This window comes from Pteropus medius, unplaced genomic scaffold, assembly GCF_902729225.1.
Source record: "Pteropus medius unplaced genomic scaffold, Ma_sr-lr_union100, whole genome shotgun sequence".
Classification (NCBI taxonomy): domain Eukaryota; kingdom Metazoa; phylum Chordata; class Mammalia; order Chiroptera; family Pteropodidae; genus Pteropus; species Pteropus medius.
Genome location: NW_024344378.1, coordinates 47140989 through 47163421, shown reverse-complemented (window position 1 = coordinate 47163421; position 22433 = coordinate 47140989). Strand labels below are relative to the sequence as shown.

The window sequence follows — 22433 nt, the reverse complement described above, 5'->3', positions numbered from 1 at the left end:
GGAAAAGTGACACGTCAAGGGTAAAAATGAGTCTACTGGTTACATCTTAATTTATTTTATTTCTTTACAAATTAAAGATGCATTGAAAAATAAACCAATGAAGAGAAATGAGAGGTCCAGAGCAGGGGAGTCCCAGGCTGGGAGCAGGCAAGCCTGGCCACCATCAACCCTAGCCCTTGTCCTGCTCCAGCCAGTTCGGGTTGGAAGGTAATTGTCAGCCACTCGGTCAATACCAAAGCTCGAGTGGTGTCCCGGCAGGATAGAATAGACCTCGGGCTGTCTCTGCCTCTCTCCGCAACAATCCCCAGTTTGGAGAATTAGTGTTTCCAGTGGGGGCTCAGAGTGGGATGTGGGCTGGCTCTGTGAGGTATTGCAAGTTGATGACCAGGCTCCCTACAGAACCATTCAGTGTCGAGGCCTCTCCAGCTGGAAAGGTACCTATCCCAGATCTTAATCTACTTTGCAACTCATTTCCGAGGTTCATTCATCTCTGACAATGTGCCTCTATCCACCATTCATTGCAGAAGAGAGAAAGCAGTGGAAGCAGAAAGAGAAAGCTAATCAACCAACCTCTAACTCTGACTTGGCTACTGACTTCCAAGCCCAAGAAGGACCGACCACTTTTCTCTCCATCTCCTATGGTATATATCCCAGCTCTTGTGCACCTATATGTTTTATCCCTAATATAGGAAGTTGTCGATGACACTGAGCTGAATTAGCCCCTCCCCCCATAGTAACCCTGGGATCCCATTCATTCCTGCCTGCCCCTCTCTTCTTGGAGGTTGGTCCAAAGGGACACATAATATTGCCAGGGTCTGGGTGCCCCCAAATCCCCCAATACCGAATCATATACAGTGAACTGAGAAACTACATTCATTACGACAGGATTAGCAGGAAAAGGAGGATAAAGTGAGGGGATAGGGGCACCTTCCATCAGCAGGACATGACAGTGGTAGGATACTTGAGCCCAGAAAGAAGGTGTCTCCTTTACCTCCCCCTCCCCCCAAAGAGACTGAGGTCAGCTTACATGACTTATAAGATATGGAACTGTCCTGGTTTTTCTGCCACCCTGGAGTACTTTCTGGAAGCTGGTCTAGGACCCTATGCCATTTACCCACTCATTCTAGCTCAGTAGCTGCCGAATCTCCTTGTGCATATGACAGAGAAAGTCCACATAGGATGCTCCGCCGCTCAGGCTCTTGTCTTCCACCAGGAAGTGCTTGAACAGCATCTCCAGTTTGTCTTCCTGTTTTACCACGATAAGCTATGGCCAGAACACAAGGTCATGAGGCAGAGCCAATGGGAATTAATCACGCCCAGAAATCCTACTATCCAGTCACTTATTCACATCCTGCCCCCCTTTCAGGTGAGGACTTTATAAGGTAAGAAATCCAAGGTTCATATCAGTGTTACCTTCATGTACCGTGATCTCTGTGCCCTTAAGCTATCAATGAGGCCTTGCACCTTCTTGGACAGCGGATTATCCAGAACTGGAAGAATACTCTGGAACACAAAATTAATTTATCCTTATGGTAAGGTACTCTGAGTCCAATCAAGATAGAGTATTAAATGAAACAAAGAAGCCTGGGAGGAAAAACAGCATCCTCCCTGCCCCCCCAAGTGTTCCCTGCTATTTAAGGAGACTAGCACACTGACTTTATTGGTTCCTGCCATATCACAAAGTATGTCCCCACACCCATATTCTCCTTGATGCCTTGCCCTCACCAAGCCACTGGTGATCTGACTGAAGGAGGAGACGCTGAAGAGGCTCTGGACAACACCCTGTTGGACACTTGCTCCCACCCAGAGGAAGAGATTGAGCCCATTCTCCAGTAAATATATATCCCCGTTGCTCAGACGCTCTTCAGATGCTCGAACTGCTAGTGGTTCAGTGGTACTCTCAATGGGAGACTTTGTCTAAACAGAAGGAAGGGAAGAAAATGTTACTAAGGACCGTAAGACATGTTTGCCCACCCCACATACAAATTCAGAAAGCTAAGTAACTCTTCTGTGAAAATTACATCGATAATGCACATAAAAACAAATTCATTAGTGTCAGACACAGATAATATTAATCTTTCCCTTCCTCCTTCTATGATGTCCCTTTCTCATGCAATGTCTCATACTCCAGCCCTCAGTCACACCAGTGGTAGGAGCCGAGGATAGAAGAAGACATTGGTCTCAGCCACGTCCATGGAAGTAACCAGCTGTCGGATGTAGGCACGGTCATCTGTAGTAACTTCAGCTCCGGGCTGCAGGACATCACTCTTCAATACACAGTTCAGGTAAACTGGGAGTAGCTTCATGCATTCAGGAAGGATCAACTGAGGAGTGTTACCAAGATAAAGTCAATGATCATGAGAAAACCCTTCTAAAGGCAAAAATTCATCCCAACAACTCCACCAACATGCTTGCCTCACCTGTCCTGCAGAGGAGGGGCTAGCACAGTTCTTTCTGTAACAGGCCAGGATCTGGGCACACTGAGTGATAAGAGTGTCACGAACCGTCTTCACAGGGCTGTTCAGGACCCCCCGGTATGCTGGATGGAAAAGAGAGAGAGCACAGTCACTGGTCAGCCACCCCATCACATGTGCCTTCCAACCACACTTACCCAGGAATGCTGAATTGTTGATTGTCACCTTTCCCAGCCCCAGCCTCACCCTGCCCAGCCTCTACCCTCACCAAACTTGGCCATGTAGTTGATGAGCGTGTCAGTCTCACAGTTTCGGTACAGATCAGCCAGTTGGGTGCAGCAGTTCAGGGCCAGGTTGTGGATGCGGAGCCGTCGCTGTCCTGCACAGCTGTATAGAGCAGGGCACACTAGGGGAAGGGAGAAAGGGGGAACTCACACCTCTCCCTTACCAAAGCCCTCTGAAAAACTGCCCCTTTGCTATATTATTAAACTAGATAAAAGACATAAGCCATCCCTTCCCCAGCCTTTTCTAGTCCTCTCTACCCACCCCTCATCCTCTTCCCTACAGCCTATTTATATCCAGTGAAATGATGCTTCCTCTCCAGCCCCTGCCTCCCGCCTGCCACCTGCAGGAGGGCTCCACTCTCTTCACTGAGCCGATCGTCATGCTTGAATTCCACAGTCACCGTCTTGTCCCCATCCAGCCCAGCCAGCTCCACATCTGTTGTGTTGCTCATGTAGAAAGCCCCAAAGAAATCTACAGCACGGATACCTGAGGCCACATGGACAGGGTCAGAGCTAAAGGTATAACAAGTGTCACTTGCCTCCCTCCCAGATTTAGCCCCCCACCTGCTTTTCTCCAACCAGGACTGACCGGTACTCGTCCGGACCCGCATCACAGCATCAAAGCCAACAACCTTCTGTACATCCCGACGCAGGTCACTCAGGAACCGTTCCTGGTCATTCTCTACCTGCAGCACCCCCAGCCCAGAGTCACATCACTGACTACATATCATCCTGCAGATAAGATCCCATTGCACCCCCCTCCACTCTACAAGCTGCTGAACTGTAATAATAACAGTGAAGATGATGATAATGATGATGATGGTAATGATAGATTTTAAGCACTTATTACGTGCTAGGTACCACACCAAATACTTTACATGTAATTACTTAATCCTGATGACAAATACTTTAATAAGTATTAAAATCCCATTTTACAGATGAAGAAACAAAGAGACAATAAGTAATTTTCCCAGGGTCATATAGCTAGTAAGTGGTAGGGTCAAAATATCAACCCAGGTTGATTCTAAGCCACATGCTCCTAACCACTACATTCATGGCTCTCTTCCTTATACTATGTGGTCTTTTTCTCTAACACTATTCCTATTAATACGTCAGCAGCTAAAGAACCACTTCACATGTAAGCATACTTTCCCAGTCCTGCTTCCACCTGCCCCCCAGTGTCCCATACCATACCTGAAAACAAGTATATTTGTAGACAGAGCCACCAGTGAGCTGGGGTACAACTGAGAGCGTGGCCACATCCACATACTGGTTAGGGAAGAGGAAGAGGTCTACACAGCAACCTTGGGCCACACACTCTTTGGCCAGGCTCTGATAGGTACCTGTCTGAGGCTGGAACAGAGTCTAGGGAGGAAAAGAAGAAAATATTCAAATATCTCAGCTCCACCCTACTTGAGAACTGTATATGTAATATAGAATATTCAAAGACATGTAAGATTTCAGATCTACCTCATAGGAGTTTGTAATAATAGAACATTCTCTAAAAATAAAAATCTACCAAAGGCTTTGGGATGAGATGGGATAGAGAGGTAAGGAGTGGCAGAGAGGGTTGGCAATCACAGATGTGACATGTGAAAGGTAGAGTATCTAGTCCCAGTCCCCCTCAAGAAAATTAGGAGTACTGTATTGCATTGTGAAAAGTCACCACCTTCCCCTCTAATGGAAAGTCCTCCTTCTATCTCTCAATCCCATACCTTCTCTTTGTCTGTGTTAATCAACTTCCTGTCATCTCTGTTCTTCAGTTTCCCTGGGGCCTCTGCAATAGGCAGGGAGGTATGGAACAGAAACAGCTTCCCTGAACATTCAGCAGCCTAGGAAAGAGAGGACTACTTGTTTATTCTTTCCTTTGTTCATCCATTATTCATTCATCTCCCTGCAACTTGTCATTTATTCAGTGTCAAATATGTCAGACAGGCTGACTCACCAGTGAGTCATCAATCACTGAAGAAACAGGAGCTGTATCCCAGGGGATAAGATGGTCAGAGGAAAGTGAGGCAGAGGACGTTGCTGGGGACTCTAGCCTTACCTTCAGTGCCTCCATCCCAGCCTGGATAACTGGGGCAAATACTGTCTCTGTCTCTCTTGTGTCTGCAAACATTTCTGGAATCTGATCCAGTAAGCTGAAGAGATAGGTGATGGGAAGCAATCAAAATTGCTATCCAGATTCCAGAGTCCTCAATTCCATGAAGAGTCATCTGGCCCCCAGACTCTGAAAACTCCTGAGGCACAGCCCCTGTCCAACTGCTGAGCCCTCTGCTCAACACTCTGGCTTTGTGTGGTTGTGCCCACCCCACTTTACCCCCAAATCTGGCTCTTACCTGGTGATGACTGCCCGAGACTCATTAACATTGACCAAGAAGCCATCCAGCAGTGGCACAAACATGTCAGCCACATCAGATACAACCATCATCTGTGGCTGGGCCAATGAGCTCTTCACATTGTAGAAGTGGAGCACCTTATTATAGGTGACAAAGCCAACGCGGATTGCTGACTCTTCTGCTCCGCCTTCCCTGTAGAATGTGACATTGTTACCCAAACCTGCCACCTTCTCCACCGCCCAGCTCCATGACATCAGGCTCCATCTGAGGAATCAACCCAGATACTAGCACCACCCCCAGCAAGCAAAAGAAGCACCTCAGCTCCTCTTACCTAGGCAGAAAGTCTAACAGTGACTTGAGTTCCTCACAGAGGAGCCCGACAAGACCACTCCTGATGGCATTGTAGGAAACGTCAATCATGAAGATGAAGGCAGGAGGGCTGGGGAACTTATTGTTCTGCAAAGGAAGGAAATGTGGGGAGGGGGAGGGTGCGGTGTTGGTAAGCAAGCTAGTTGACTAGAGAAAAGCCAACATCAAACAGGATAACAAAGGGGTGAGGGAAATGATCACAGCAATTCTTAGCTGTCTCATTGTCCTCCACCCACCGCTCCTCCCCATGCTACCTTCCCTCACCTTGCAGTAATCTACAGTGGCCAAGAATTCATAAGAGCCCAGAGATAGCTCAGGACGGTCATAAGCATCCACACGTTTGCCGGTATGATCCAGATGTTGAAAATACTGGGGGGGAACTGTGGGGAGTATGGCAGAGTGTTACTCAAAGGTCCACTCTCAATCTTAGTTAAGTCTGGCCCTGGCTGAACTCACTTCACTGCCCCATATCCCCATATGTGCCCTACTTCCCAGTTCCTAGATAATGGACCCTCGTCTATCTAACTAGAAAGAGAATACTGAAGAGGCAGTCCAGATCTTCCCCCCAGTACCAGCCACTGTGAACATACCATCATTGATACAGCTGCAAAAGCAGCACTGGAAGCGCCTCCCTCCCTCAACGAACTGCATGTAAGGGCACATGTATGCTTTGCAGCGATTGCAGCGCAAAGGACCAGATTCCCCATGGTCGACAACATACGGTGAAGCCTAAGGAGCAAAGGGGAGGGACTCAGACAGAAGGAAGATACAGTGGGTTAAGATGTAGCAATAGATGAGGAGGAACAACCTGGAGGGAGAAGCTGTGGCTCAGATATTTTGCCTGGGAAGGGAATCCAGTGAAGGGGAATGAAGACAGATGATGAGAATATTGGTCACAGGAATGTCCCTAAAAGTCTAAATTCCATAGTTCCCTTTCCTTACTCTCCATCTCCAGAATTTCACTTCTTCTGGAAAGAAAATAGTCTGAAACTGGCCCTACCAAGGCAGAGCTGCCATGGACATAAGAAGAAAAAGCCCAAAATTACCTAGGATTCTCATTTCTGGTCCTATCTTCAATCTCCTTCACTCTTGCCCTAGGGATCTTGACTCCTGCTTCCTTCCCCAACCAAATATCTATGACACTTGTCCTCCCCATCCCTGGGTTTCTGTGACACCTACTGATGCCCTAGGCAGATGTCACACTACAGATGAGACCAGTAGCCAAGTATCCAAGCATCCCCACTGAGACCCAGGAAGAGAAAGAGAAAAACAGAGCAAGACAGAGAAGCTGGATGTAAAGTGAGCCTGGAGGTTCCAGTTATAGAAAAATCCACCCGAAGTTTGATAAGCTAGGCATGAACATGAGGGTATCCTAGCAGCTGCCAAGCTATCTTTTTATGCTGATTTCAGATTAGGGCCCAAGCCAGGAAAGAGGACTACTGGATGCTAATCTATCATATATATATGATATATATATGCTGTCCTAACATCCCTAACCTACCTGGAATGATAGGATAGCATACAAGAAAAAACAGAATGATGTGCTTCTAATCATTAGGAAATGATCATACTACGAGAGGTTCCCAGATCCACCTGTCTCCTCAATCTAGCTGTCTCCTCTCCTACTAGTTGGCCCTGCCTCTTTTTATATTGTTTGTTTCCCCTTTGGAACCTGCCCCCAAATCCAGCAATTTCTTGGGCTTTTGTTCTCATCCCTACCACCTCCTTTAGGCATGGGCCCTGAGATAGAAGGCTACTGAAGATACTGTCCCCTCCTATCCAACCAAGACTCCTTCCATTGTGACTGCCAGAATCACATTTAGGAAGAAGTCTTATTCCCCCTCTCTCCCTTTCATTATACGCTAGTCCCTTCTCTGTCTTACCTCTTTTGGGGGCAGCCTTGCCAGTGGCTTGATGACAGCTGCCAGGGGCACCTGAGCCTGCTTAGCCATGTCAGATGTACAAGGGATATTATAGGATGTGCATCGGATGTATCGGGGACTTGCATTCCCTAAAAGAGGAGGTAGAAAACCTGAGTTGGAACACAGAATCCCTCCACACAACCATTGCTGATCCACCCCATCACCCCCACAAATGCTAGAGCTAACAGTGGCTTTTTTTCCCCTAAAGACCAATGAGGGGCTGGTCTCTGATTAAAGACTGACAAAAGCCCCATCCATAAGTTGATAATCTTAGAGTAAAAGCCCCTACAAGGAAGAGTTAATGCCCTTCTCACCTTGATCTTTCACCACGAAGTTGGTGGTGACTAAGGGTGGCACCTGGCCCCGTACTCCAGTAACAAATGGCTCTGAACCCCGGTTGTTCCTGTCATCCTCAATAACCTGAATCTGTAGGGAAAAGTGAACTGAGTGAGATGACAGAAGAAAAGATAGTACCAAGTCTCAGCCAGGAGAAAGAAAGGCTGAAGCTGCAGCACAGAAACTAATAATTTGCCAAGGAACAACTCATGCACCAGGCCTGTTCTTCTTCTGGAGATCATGTAGAATGCTATAATGCCAATCTTCTGCTCTATAATCAGCAGCAAAATGCTAGGCAGGCAACACCAAAAATGGGCTTCTTTATGAATTGCCCAGACTCCCAGTCAACCCCCCCAGCTCCAGGACAGTTCCACCTCTAATCAGAAATCTTCAAACCTGATCAGATTCTACTTCCCTCCCCCAACAAGCCTACCCCATACCCTCTCCCCACAAGACACATTCTGAGTCAGAATAGGAAAACAGACAACAATAACCATGTAAAAATGAATCTACCTGGAATGACTCTATACTCAATGAAAGTAGAACAGACAGGGTGAGGAGAGGATTAAACTGCCAGAAATGATCAAGTAAAGTGAGGAAGCAGATGCTGCCTTATTTTCAGGTAAGCATCAGTGTATAAAAATGGGAGAAGAGGTTAAGTATCTAATCCTTATAGCCCAATCCTCAGTCCCCCATATTTTGACAAGCCAACAAAGGGAAAAAAAATGATTTTGCAAAGCTGGTAATCAAATCTTTGTGCAGGCTGATGACTTTTGGGCAGTTACTTCAAGATGAGTTTGGTAAAACCAGAAAAAATAGAGAATAAGACTCCATATCCCAAAGCAGGAGTTGAAGCTTAGAAATATATCAGAGTCAAATAGACCCTCCAGATGAGAAGTGGCCCACACTATCCCAAACCAGTAGTCCCTTCCCCTGTAAGAAATGTCAGTACCCCAAATCTGTACATTCACAGCCACCTACCCAAATGTTTCTGCACAATAAGCCATAGACAAATCAAACCAAAAGGGAGAGATCTATCACTCACCTTTGTCCTGTTCCATCAAATGTCACATGCAGGCTCCTGGAGGAGTCAGCAGGACTAATGCTAAGGCTTAACATGCCACCTGACCCCACCCTTAGGGCCTGACCTTCTACTACCACCCCACACTTAAGGCATTGCTGACAGCTTGCTACTTCTTCGTTACATGATGACTTGAGGCATGCACATCCTTCTAGTTTATAAAAGTGAGGTCTAGAAGGACTAAGGGAAAAAGATGGAGAAGGATGTACATGGTGGATGAGGTAAAGACGAGGTCACAGGCATGCATGGGGATGACACAGGGATGGCACTAACATGTGGATGACACACACACACACACACACCCACCCTCTGCACTTACTGGACTAGGAATGGCATCAGGGTCTATTCTGTGCCTGGTTTTCTGCTGAGGAGGCAGCTCATTGAGTTGCTTTTAGTGTTTTAATAATAAAGGCAGCAGGGGAATACAAGGAGGGAGACAAAAGAACAAGAAGCAGATGTTACTACTCTCAACCCTGATGAGTTAGACATGAACAGCTGGAGCCCAGCTCATACTGCTGAAATCAGGCTCCTTCTAGATCAAAAATTCTAAATCTTTCTGGCCCAACATAGAGGCCTTTATGGCTCAGACTACAATATAGAAAAATAAGGAGAGGGGCATATAGAAAGCAAGCAGGGGTTATACAGGGAGGGGCTGAATGGGAGAATTCTTAAGGAAGAGGGCTGTACCCTCTTAAAGGTCACTCCTCCCATCTAAGAACTATGCTTATGCTGAAAGAAGCCTCCCCTCACATCCAACCAGACTCTCCTCACTGAAGGAGGGGAAAGGAAGGAGGGGCTGCTTAATCCTTTCAGGTCCCCCTTAGCCAACAAAGTCCCTCACCCTGGTAGTTACCCAAAGGAATAGGGAAGAGAACAGAATGAAATATGACAATGGCTAAGCGTGGTGAGATAACTGACAAAGCAAATGTTGCAGACGGCACTATAGAGTGGCCCTCAGTTGGGAGTGCAGTCCCAGCCTCTATTCCAAGTATAAGAAGGAAAGCCTGAGGAGTCTAATGTCTCTAAGGGTGAGATTCACCCTCTTCCTGGGAGAAGCAGCTTCCCCAAACTGCCCTTTCAAGCTGTAGATCACTCTTCCCCATCCACACAGTGGGAGCCTAGCAAACAAAAGTACTAAAGACTTCTTCCTAAAACACTGTCCAAGTAGGGGCAGAGAGAAACCGGTGAGGCTTTCCTTCTCTTAACACCTAACACCAGAGAATTCCCACCAGCTCACCCATTAAGACAACTGCTGTCCTACTAGATCTAAGAGGATAAGACCTGGACCTAGCCACTACTCCACAGAAGGGCTGAGGTTACCATGCTATGCCCAATAGTTGACAAAATGCAGCACTCAACCCAGAGCTCTACTGACATTGCTGATCACTCTTGGCTTCCTTTTCTTTCCTGCCCAGCTATGGAGTGAAAGTGCCCCAAAAGACTTCTGGAGCCTCAAGTTCCAGTTCAAATAGTCAAAAATTACATTTAGGTTCTACACCTATAAGATGAATGAAAAGGGAACATCAGAAAATGCTAAGCAAACATCTCATCTAGGCTGATTCACTTATTTGGCAGTCACAAACTCCTTCCCCAAGACCATATAAGTATCTACTTACAGGGCTCGGGATGGCATCAGGATCCAGGCGCTTAGGAGGCAGTGGTTGAGGAGGCCCAGGCTGACTGCCAAAAGTAGGTGCTACTGGGTAGGGACTTCCATAATTGGGCTGAGGGCCCCGGGCTGGTCCAAAGGAACCTGAGAGACAAGGACACAAGGTTGATGAACTCAAAATGCCTTCCCTATTTCTTCTTATGGCCTCAGAGAAATGACTAGACTCCTATAAATGTAGGATTACGAGGCAGGGTAATGACTACTCAAAGAAAGACAACACTACCTGAACTATGGGAATAAAGAATGTCTTACAAACCCTACATCCTAGTAATAATACTCCGAAGCTCTCCATCTAGTTCACCACTTAGCAAGCAATACCATAAGCAAAAAAAACCAAAACAACAAAAAAACATCTGAATAGCTGAAGTCTTTGGCTCCTAGATAGGCCTTGGGGAAAACTCACCATTTTGTTGCAGCTGATAGCCTGGCTGCTGGGAGGAGTGCATAGGTGGCGGTGGTCCTGGGGGCCCAGTCATTTGGGTGCCAGGATGCAGGGCTTGAGGAGGAGGTGAGGATACATGGTTGGGCTGGTTCACTGGGGGTCCCCCAAAACCCTGTCCAAGCAGTAGTGGACCAGTCATCGAAGGCATCCGAGGACCCCCGGAAGCTGGGGGGGTGAAGCTGGAAGCCTGTAGTGGGGCAGATCGTTGGGGAGGCTGGGCCCCAGAATGACCCTGGGCCTGGCTAAGGGGAGCAGCCTGGCCCTGAGGATAGGAGCCATACAGACCAGAGTTGGGGAAACTTCCTGAGGCCAGTGACGTTGGTGGTCCTGAGAAGTAGAAGAGGTAGAGTCAGAATCCCAATATTCTGCCTCCTTGTTCAGCAAATCACTTCCCTTTCCACATAAGAGAGGCAGGAATGACTGTCCCATCTGCTATGGCTCAGAGGCACAAAAAATAAAAGGGACTGAGGTATACCCTCACAGCCTGATGCTTCTAAAAAAAATGGAAACAGTAACATTCCTGTGGTCACAGCTACTCACCATAGCCCAGCCCTGAAGGGGGAGGGGCTGGGGCCACAGCGCCACTGATCTGCATTCCAGCCAGCTGGGCAGTCACCTGTGCACTTGTAGGGGGAGGGCCATAGGGCTGAAGCACAGTTGGCTGGCTGACCACAGGGGCCAATGGGGCTGACCCAAATGGCTGAGACCCAGGGAGCCTGTGAAGAGAAGAAAGGCAGTAATGACTAGCGGGCTGGGACACCCTTCAAAGTTAACAAGAACTCTGTATCATACAGGAAACTATATTGTTTTACAGTATCTTATTCTCATCCTGGGCTCTTTTTCGGCTTCATATTTTTGTATATTTGCAGATAAATTACATTCCTGATGATCTACACTGTGATTATTCATGACAAATCTCGTTTGTGGTTCACTCCACAAACCAAGCACCCTCAGATCAAATATTATTTACTCTGCTATTTAGATTACCACCTCCTCTGCCTCAATCCTTTGTTGACAAATCACCTCAGTTTTATAATCAGAAGCCCTGAAGGAAATGAAAGGGAAGGTGCACAGAAGCATTAACACAATAGGCACCTAATAAATGTAGGATCAAACAAATGTGGTTTGACTGTTTCATTTTTAAACCGAAATACTTATTAATTTATCCTGGGAAAGGTATCAGATCTGTAAGATAAGAGGAGCAGGTCAGCTAAGTTTAGCATTCTGTACTAATCAGAAAGATGATGCTAACTCTACCAAAAAAGGACTAGAGAAACAGGACATAAACCAGGTAGCCTTCTAGCTGAGTCTAACTAGCAAAGCCTCATTACTTGGTTACATTAGCTATTTTGGACAGTCCCATGGTATCAGATGCTACATTAAAATATAAATACAAAATCATTCCAATACCACTGCATACCAACTAGCAACTGAATTGGTGTTTTACAGTGATATTACTGCAGAAATCTATGACATTGATTACTATATATAACAAGCTCTTTCTGGGATTTCAAAAATGAATCAAATTCTTCGCAACAATAGTTTGTTACACTGAAATTCTGACATATCCTTCCCGTTTATTTTGTCTCTACTGAATAACTGGTACTTTATTATATTTGGTCAGCTTCTATTAGTTCTGTAGTTTAACATTTTTCATTCATTCATTCAACTTGTATTTTCTGAGTGTTGGGCTAGTGAACCTTAGCTCCCTAAGCTCTTTGTTGGGGTTTGCAGTTTTTGTGTTCCACAGCACCAAACATACTGTTGGCCCCATGGCAGATGCTTATAAATCCTTGATAGAATAATTATATTCCACGGTTTTACTCCATTAATATGGGTAATACGATCAACTATCCAATGATATTGTCACATGCCCTACTAACAATAAACCACCATCTGTATATGTATCTGTATATAGCTTTACAACTTATAAAACATCTCTAAGTACTTTAAAGAAATCTTCACAGCAAAATAATAAGGAAGACAGAGTGGATAAAAACTAAGACATTTAAGAGTATAAGTGGTAGACCAACCTAGAAATAGAGCCCAGACCTGATTCTTAGTCCAATGTACTTTACTTTAAAATTGTGAAATAGTCTACGGCCATGCTACCCTCAACAAGCCCGAACCCATCTGATCTCAGAAGCTAAGCAGGGTCGGGCCTGGTTAGTACTTGGATGGGAGACCACCTAGGAAGACCAGGTGCTATAGGCATAATAAATAAAAAATAAGGGATTGTAAGCTGACACGGTCCTTGCAATCTGTAAGGTCAACCAAGGGTTGCCTCGCCTAAAAAAAATTAATTAAATTGTGAAATATAACATATAGAAAAAATACATAAAATATATATGTACTGTTGAATAATTATAATATAAATACCTATGTAACCAAAACCAAATCAAGAAATAGAATAAACTAGCACTCCAAAGCCCTGTGTGCCACTCCTCTATACAACCTTCTTCCTTCTCCCTGAGGTAACTACTTTCCTAACTTCCTAATGATCACTCTCTTGTCTTTAAAACAATATGGTTTAGTTTTGTCAGTTTTTAAACTTTTGTAAACCATCTCATCATACATTCTCTTTGGATTTTGCTTCTTTTGTTCAAACATATGTTTATGAAATTCATCTATTCTGTTGCACATAGCATTTCCTTTCATCACTAAATATTATTCCACTAAATAAACATGCTATGATTTACTTAAGCATTTTAATGTAGATATTTGGGTTTTTCTGATTTTTGGATTTTAAAAACAATGTTGCTATTAACACACATACATTTAACTTGTTTATATATACATGAGTTTTTCTAAGGCATATATCTATGAGTGAAATTACTGGATTCAATTATAACATACAATTCCAAATTATTTTCCCAAAGTAGTTATACTAACTTGCATCTGACCACCAGTGAATAAGAGTTCCTGTTACTCCATATCCTCAGCAGTATTTAGTATTGTCAGAGTTTTTAATTTTGCCAATTTGATACATAGGAGAATCTTGTTGTGGTTTTTAATTTGTTTTTTCATTACTTATGAGGTTAACAGCTTTTTAAAAAATTTGTTTTTCAGTTACAGTTGCCATACAATAAATTAATTTCAGGTGTACAATATAATAATCAGATCTTTATATATCTTACAAAGTGATCCCCAATAAGTCTAGTACTTACCTGATATCACACGTAGTTATTACATATTATTGACTATTCCGTATGCTGTACTTTATTCCCCATGACATTTTTTAAAAAATTTTTTTAGGCGAACCAAACCTTGTTGACCTTACAGATTGCAAGGACCTTGTCAGCTTACAATCCCTTTTTTTTTTTTTTTTTATGCCTACAGCACCTGGTCTTCCTAGGTGGTCTCCCATCCAAGTACTAACCAAGCCCGACCCTGCTTAGCTTCCAAGACCAACTATGGTGGAAATAACCCAAATGTCCATCATTGGATAAATGCATAAACAAAATGTGGTAACATATCCATAAATGAAATATTACTTGGCCATAAAAAGTAAAGAAATACTGACATGCTACAATATAAACATTGAAAACATTATGCTAAGTGAAACAAGTCAGTTACAAAATAACACATGGTATGTGATTCCACTAGTATGAAAGTCCAGAATAGGGAAATCTATAGAGACAGAAAATAGATTAGTGGTTGCTTAGGGCTAGGGAAGTAGAGGATTGAAGGAATAGCTACATAAGGGTAGCTACTTAGCTAAAGGATATGGTGTTTCTTCTTGATGTGACAAAATGTTCTAAAATTGATGGTGGTAATGGTTGCATATATCTATGAATGCATTAAAAACCACTGAATTGTACACTTTAAATTCACATGATATGTGAATTAAACTTCAATGAAGTTTTTTAAAAAAATCCAATCAAATAAAATTGCCCTAAAACTTCACATTCCCCTCAAGCTTTTGCCCTTTTTAGCCAAACATTACAAAAGAATTGGTCCACACTCTGTCTCTACTTCTTTACTATTTCTCTATCTAAAGCTCTTTCTTTCTATCCCTTAGTTTTCTCAACCAGGGCCTATACATGGTAAACTCTCAGTCTTCGTCTGAAAATGTCTTTATTTGCTCTCTCTTTTAGCTAGGTACATAATTCTACTTTGACACTTATATTCTCTAATGCTTTCAAGGTACTATTCTACTATCTGCTCTCCTCTAATAGTCTCTATTTATTCTAATCAATATTGTTTTTCTTCTGAGAATCTCTAATGGACAGGATTGAGGGAGTATGGTTATTGCATATTTGCTTCTGGAAGATATTCCAATGATATTACCACCCAAGATCAAATTTTTTTAAAAAGCTTTGAGATATAATTTTCATATCATCAAATTCACTTCCTCTAAGTGTATAATTCGACAATTTTTAGTAATTTATAGTTGTGCAACCATCACTAGAATCCAACTTTAGCACATTTTCATCTTTCCAAAAAGATCCCTTGCATCCATTTGCAGTCCCAAGACCTTTTTTTTTTTTTCCACTTATCCACAGCCAGCCCAGGAAAAACAGGATTCCTTATTATCTACCTCTGCCAGTGTGCAGACTTTTTTTTTCCAGTCTATCTGTTCACTAAAGGTGCAGCCTAGGTCCAGACTTCATAAACAAGGTCTCCATGCCAAACCTCAGCTCAGAAAAGCCCAAAGATTCATCCCTATCCCCAGTACCTGCTTAAACTTAAGTCCCCAGATTCTCAAAATGATAATTCCTACCCTTCTCCACATGCAGTCACAGTGTCAGCTTACCACTCTCATTTTCGGTTCCCTTTTCGTCTCTAGCACTTGAAGGTTCACTTTCTTTCTTTTAAGCTTGATTACACACTTGGGAAATTTTTTTCTTTCTATTTCCTCTCTTCTTTCTAGATGTTCATTGCAAAAGGGTTTTTGGGTTATATTAATCTACTACTCAGCTGAAACTCTTTGACCCATTCCAACTAAACAGTTGTCTTCACTGAAACTACATTTGTCAGTGATGCCGAACCTTGCCAAACCCAACAGTCATTAGTCGCAACAATTTTCAGTCCACACCTTACCTTTCAGCAGCAAATGACAAAGCCGATTCCTTACTCTTGCTTTCCTTAAATTCTTTCATCTAGTTTCAGGATGCCACACTCTCCTGGCTCATCTCTCACCTCACTACTGCTCTTTCTCATTGTGTTTTGATGGCTTCTCTTCTGATTTCCTTTTAAATGTTGCTAAGCTCCAACATTCAGTCTTCAATTCTATTCTTTACTATCAATGCTCACTTTCTAAGTGATTTTATCTAGTCCCATGGCTTTAAATAATAATTCTATATTGAAGACCCTCAAACTTATATCTCCAGTCCCGACATCATTCTTCAGCTACATATTTGTATATATAACTGCCCGCTTGAACATCTCTATTTGGTAGCTCGTAGCTTTTTATTTTTATTTCTATATATTTCAAAATGCGCTCTGCCATTGTCACTGGAAGTCTTTCTACTGGCAGCTTTCTTAAACCTGTAAGATACAAAATAAAACTCTTCATTTTTGCCCTGAAAATCTGCTTCTTCTCAAATATTTCTCATCTCAGTCAATAGCACCCAGTTTCTTAAGCCAACAAATTAAGAGACATCCAGAATTCCTTTCTCTTAACTTATATCCAATCCTATTGACTCTACTTTCAAAATGTATTCCAAATCTGACTATTTCTCACACCTCTACCACTACCATCCTAAACCAAACCAAGATTATCTCTTACCTGAACTACTGCAACCACCTAACCTCCACACTCCCTCAACCCAATCCATAAGCAACTCTATTCTTAAATCCAGCAAAGTAACTTCTTTCTTAAAATAAGATTTTTTTTTAATGCTTACAGCACCTGGTCTTCCTAGGTGGTCTCCCATCCAAGTACTAACCAGGCCTAACCCTGCTTAGCTTCCAAGATCAGACGAGATTGGGCACGTTCAGGGTGGCATGGCCATAGACAAGATATTTTTTAAAAATCAGAGAATTAGGGAGAGTATATGTGAAATTTTTTAAAGTAATATTTTTAGTAATCATATTTGTGATAGTGTTAGTATTGTTGTACTGTGAGTACTATATATAATAAGGGATAAAATAAATGACAAATTGTGGCATATTCCGATATTCTAATACCATCATCCCCATGGCCTTAAGAACCAAGATTGCTGGTGTGGAAGAAAAGAATTATAGATATAATACAGAGGTCAAGTAAAGGCTTTGTAGTCTTGAATTTGAATTGGAAGTACAAATTTAAACTAATGGGATATTTTCTATTTAATGTATGTAAATATGTATTTCTCAGCTATATCCACTGAAAAGGCCTAGACAGTGACCAATCAGGTAGCAATAAACAATCCTAGTGTCCAGATTAGTAAAAAAATATCATTTCTCACCAACAATATAAAGGATTTCTTGGAAAAAAATAGCTAATTCCTAGTCTGGGGCATAAAATGTATAAGATAAGCTTGAATATATTATCATACCTAAAGATTACTAGGATCATGTTAAAAAGACCTAAAGATTACTAGGATCATGTCAAAAAGACTCAGTCAACAAAGAAGCTCCCATTGTTCAAAGATGGGACATTTTCAACTTCACTAATGATAATTACAGTGGATTGAAACTCATCAAATATTTTTAAATCCATAAATTCATAATGATATTAAAAAGCAGTGGTCACCTTCAGTAGATATCAGAGGACCAATTCATTCCCTTGTAAACTAGTAAATAAAAGTAGAGAATCAAGCATTTATCTTACACTAATTGCACAACTGGTAACCAAATAACAGATGACGAGAACTATCAAAAATGGTATTCAAAGGAATAAATGAAAAAAAAAAAAAAAAAAGAATCAGAGATCACCATATTGTAGACTCAACAAATTAATATATATATATATGCATTAGGCATCAACAACTGCTGACATCAAAAACAGAGAGCGCAAGATATTATGTGCCTCCTATGGTCTTACCCCACACTACCCAAAGGGATCAAACCTGAATCCAGTCTCCAGATCCAGTAACTAATTTTCAGGAAATACAGAGAAAAGAGGAACACATTAAACTGTAACATGAATATATAACCAGGAGAATCTAGACTGTGGGAAATTCTACAGGTCAACTGACTTGGGTTCTTCAATGATAAATATTAAGAAAAAGAAAGAGAGGGAACCTATAGACTTAAAATACACATCAAGTTTTTTTTTCAATAGGCAAAACTAAACTGTGGTGTCTAGGGACACACCTTTAAGTGTAAACTATTTTTAAAAACATAGAAAAAGGGGTGGCTCCACAGTGTAGTGGTTAGCACGTCTTCTTTACACGCAGAAGGTCCTGGGTTCACGCCCCAGGTAGAACCACGGACCACACTCCAGGTGCGCCAGGCCCCAGGTGCACGCCCCGAGCATGTGGGAGGAGACACCCCACCTTCAGAGATCCAGTTCTTTAGGGGAAACAGCAACATCCATAGGTCAGGGGTGGAAGTGGGGGTGGAGTTAAAGAGGGGGGAAAAACACAAAAATAATGATTACTATAAAAGTTTGGATAATGGTTATTATGGGAGGAGGCAGAGAGTTGTGACTGAACTGGGGCACATGCAAGGGGCTTTTGGGATGTTTAGCAGAGTTCTACTCCTTGATCTGGGTTGTAGTTACAAGGGGGGTCACTCTATAATAATTTAGTAAGCTATACATTTGTCTTGTATGTTTTTTTGTATGTGTTTCATATTACAATGAAAATATTCATTGCATAAATAAACTAATAAATGAGAACATTACTCCCCAGCTTAAAACCTCCAAAGGCATCTCGCTGCAACAAAAATCAAATTTAAACTTCTTACTATGGCCTACAAAGCACTGCATGATATGGCTCCTGCCTATGTTTCTACTTTATCTCCTCACTCTCCACTCTGCTAGTCATTCTGGTCTTCCTGCTCTTCCTCACATCCACCAAATTAATTTCTCCATCAGGACCTTTGCACTTGTGCCCTCTAAGACACTCTTCCCCTAGATCTTTGGATTGCTCCCTTCATCAATTCACTGAGGTTTCAAATATCACTTCAAAGATGCTTTCCTTGACCAATATATTTAAAACGGCTCCCTATCTCCTCACCAGTCATTCCCTATATCCTTATTCTGTTTTATTTTTTATTTATATTTATCTACTTGTTATTTTCTGTGTACTCCATTAGATTATAAGCTTCATAGGGGCAGAGACTTGGTCTGTTTATTTAATGCTTCATCTCCAACCTCCAGAATAATGTCTGACACATAATAGTACAAAATAAATATTTTTTGAGTGGATGAATGAATGAATGAATGAATTTTCTCTACTGCTTCTCAGAGTATTCCCACACACAGGGTTAGGGAGAGCTTCTCAAGCTCTTTTCCAGGCTTATATTCAATGTTAAAAATGTACGCTCTGAACACCCCACCCAAAAAAAGTCAGAAAGTTACTCTTCCATTACCACACACCCTAAACACAGTTATATTTTATTCACTGCTTATCAAAAACAAACAACACTCTAACAGAGATTACTGCTCTCCTTTAATGGACTTCTATTCAAAGACAGGGGTTTATTGGATCACACACCACCAAAGTTTTCATCATCAATGCGAGCATCTTTCCTTTTATAACTGGTCACACCCAAACTTAACCAATAAATCCTACTAAGTGCCCAATCTAGAGAAAAAGGGAAGTCAAAGGAGATAAATAATTCTGAAATCTCTTCTTGCCATTACCCGCTTAGGGTAGGCTCAGTAGGATTAAAATAATTATTGAAGATGTATGTCCAGTTAAGGAAAAAAACAAGTTCACAGAAAGAAAAAGAATATGCAAAAGAACCCAGGTACTAAGATAGGTCAATAATCCAGAGTGACATTAGCAGCACCTGTAACCTAGAAAAATGAAAACAAGATACAAAAAGATGGAGAGAAGAGAAAAGGGGATATAAGAGAAAGAAAAAAAAGATAAGGAATAGGGCCCTTATACAAATCTTAATCCTTCCAGTTTTCATCAGATCAATTTTAGGTTGACCCAAGTACATACCTCTGCATCTGAATAGTGGAGCTAGGCCCATTCTGTACATCTCCTTGGCCAAACTGGCCATATGCACCCTGGGCACAAGGGGCTTGTGCTGTCGAGGCTGGAGGTGCCCCTGAAGAAGGTGGGGCTCTTGACACACCTGAGTGTAAAGGACAAAAAACTAAGTGATTGGGAAATAACTTTCTCCCCTACCCTAAGCAAGGAATGTAAAGCAAGAAATCAACAGGCTCAGACCTTAATTGGCCCAATACCACACCTTTGTAATGAAAAGGACACCACCAACATGCAAATCTGCTTACAGCAGATTCTGAACACTGATGCCCAGCCAGAGAGCCTCCACTCTCCTAGACAGGAACACTACGGAGTGAAGCTGTAGTCAGAACCACAAGAACATAGGCCCTTTCTATGATCACCATTCACTCTCACTCAATCCAAGACAGTCTAATGTTCTTATGCTAGACAAAGTCATTTATTTTAAGGAAAAGGATCCTAGTCCAGAAATTAGAAACTTAGAGCTTATGTGAGAAAGGTGACACAGAAGACCAAGTAACATACTGCACTAGGTTGTAAAGAAAGGCACCTCTTGGGGATACTATTCTGCCAACCTTCTCTTCATATATTCTACTTATCCTAACTATCTTCTTTTCATTCACTTCTAAGTGGTGACTCTCCCAAAAGCACATGGCTCAGGAGTGTTCCCATAGGTAGGAGACTTTGTTTCACCCAACAGTTCAGTCAGGACAGTTGGCCTGCCTTCCCATTAGTGTTGCCACCTACGTCTTCACAAAAGCTGAACTCCATCAGAGTGGCCATCAAAGCTACTTCTGCTATACCCAGCCATCCTTACCATATGAAGTGTAGGAAAAAAGCAATTAGTTACTTGGCACATCACTTTGGAAATGTTGCTTACTCCTGTTCAAACATTTGTTTTCTTTTGCTCTGCCCTCAGTAGAGATTAGACACTACAGAACCTGCCTATAGAAACATGATTAATCTGAACCTACTCACTAGCCATCATAGAACCAGATTTGTTTTCCTCTCAATAACAAAGCTTCCTCTTGAGGCAATGCCAAACTCCATTTTGATAAGCCAGGACTTGACAGATCAGAGGTGGACTCTGTCCAGCCAAAGTCCCAACCCAGAGTAAATCTCTTCCAGAGACCTGAAACCTAATCTCACCCCTCCATGAATTTTGTTTCAAAGTTATAATTAAATTGATAATGCTTCATTCCCTAAATCTCACCTATGCCTCCTTGGTGCCTTCTTTTTCCCATATCCCTTCATAGAATTTACTCTCTTAAAAAGCATAAAGCATCTGGCATACCCTAAGTCCTCAGGTTGTCTAACCAAAGATCGACTGCTAACCATTTTCTAAAAAGTCCTTGTGGATAGTCTGTAGAATACCAGCTGCTCTTCTTGAGGCAGCACCAGATTAAGTCTTCTCTTATTGCCTTGGTATTACAGAGCCTCTAAGAGGCAAAGGAAACACAAGCAAAGGGAGAAGAATGATATCAGTAGAAAGATAAGAGAGCACCAAAAATTAGGCACACAAACACAATACTTTTCATTGATGAACTAGCTCTCCTAAGTCCCAGAGTCATTTATGGATAAAACCATTAGTCTAATAAGAGGCATTATCAATATACATGAAGAACAAGTAATTTCAGGTAGACGTTCGGTCAACAGGAAATATTCAATCCTGGTCAGAGGCTCTGTAGGACCTGTGACCACAACCCTTCCATCCATCTCTGAACAATGCTTCCAGATAAGGCTACACAGGGTGACACCCACAGGAAATAAACTGCCATTGAACATGGAAGATGTGCTACTACTAGATGTCTTAAGGCAGAAATATAGTCACCTTACATAAAAACAAGGAGGGGCAGACTGCCCACAGAGCTCTCAGTGACCAAGAGCCAGATTCATGTTCTCCAATCCCAAACACTCCAACTCTCTAGGCAACCTAGGTAGGGCAATACAATCCAACCACTGATTACCCTCTTTTGCTCAAAGGAAATTTGGAAACATACCTGGGGGAGGTGTTTGCTGATAGCCTGGTACTGGCCCATTGTAGGCTCCATAAGGGGTGGGAGGGGCTGTGGATCCCGGTTGCCCACCATAGCTGGATTGATGATGATACCCTGCGTAGACAGGCTGTGGCTGCCCATATGGCGGCACAGGTGGAGCTGACTGGTTGACATTCATTATGAGAGCATCCCTGACTTTGTCTCACCTATTAGATGAGAAAGAAGAAAGAAATTAGTCAAAATCAACTTTCTAAAGAAAGAACAACTATTCAGGGTAGGAAGTAGAGATAAAAAAGAACTGACCTTATCAGGCGGTGATCAGCCTAATCATTCCCACACTACCACAGGATCTTTGTAATTTTCTGCCCCAGCCAGTAGCCAGATTACATCCTCAGAGTAAGGACTTTGTTACTGTGAACCCCATGCTTTGTTATTGCCAAGAGGGTATAAATTTCAAATTCTGATAGGCCCACTGGAATGAACAGCAGCCTCCACTCCCCAGTGGAATG

At 42.5% G+C, this 22433-nt stretch overlaps 1 protein-coding gene, 1 non-coding gene and 1 pseudogene across 2 annotated transcripts; 1 reads left to right on the top strand and 2 right to left on the bottom strand.

Annotated features, from left to right (window-relative positions):
* Window positions 1-39: 39 nt before the first annotated feature.
* On the bottom strand, window positions 40-22102 carry SEC24C (SEC24 homolog C, COPII component). The gene is given in 23 exon segments (XM_039872115.1): window positions 40-1264; window positions 1414-1503; window positions 1726-1917; window positions 2145-2324; window positions 2421-2539; window positions 2683-2802; window positions 2805-2820; window positions 3040-3185; window positions 3288-3384; window positions 3893-4063; window positions 4414-4530; window positions 4746-4839; window positions 5038-5229; window positions 5369-5493; window positions 5671-5786; window positions 5997-6135; window positions 7290-7417; window positions 7643-7754; window positions 10362-10498; window positions 10818-11183; window positions 11397-11572; window positions 19901-20036; window positions 21928-22102. Coding segments are annotated over 23 exon segments (3285 nt in total). The 3' UTR covers window positions 40-1123.
* LOC120609871 (uncharacterized) lies at window positions 12952-13070 on the top strand (annotated as a pseudogene).
* LOC120610097 (5S ribosomal RNA) lies at window positions 16699-16817 on the bottom strand. Its single transcript, XR_005654871.1, has one exon. It is a non-coding gene; the product is annotated as a 5S ribosomal RNA (ribosomal RNA).
* Window positions 22103-22433: the final 331 nt, after the last annotated feature.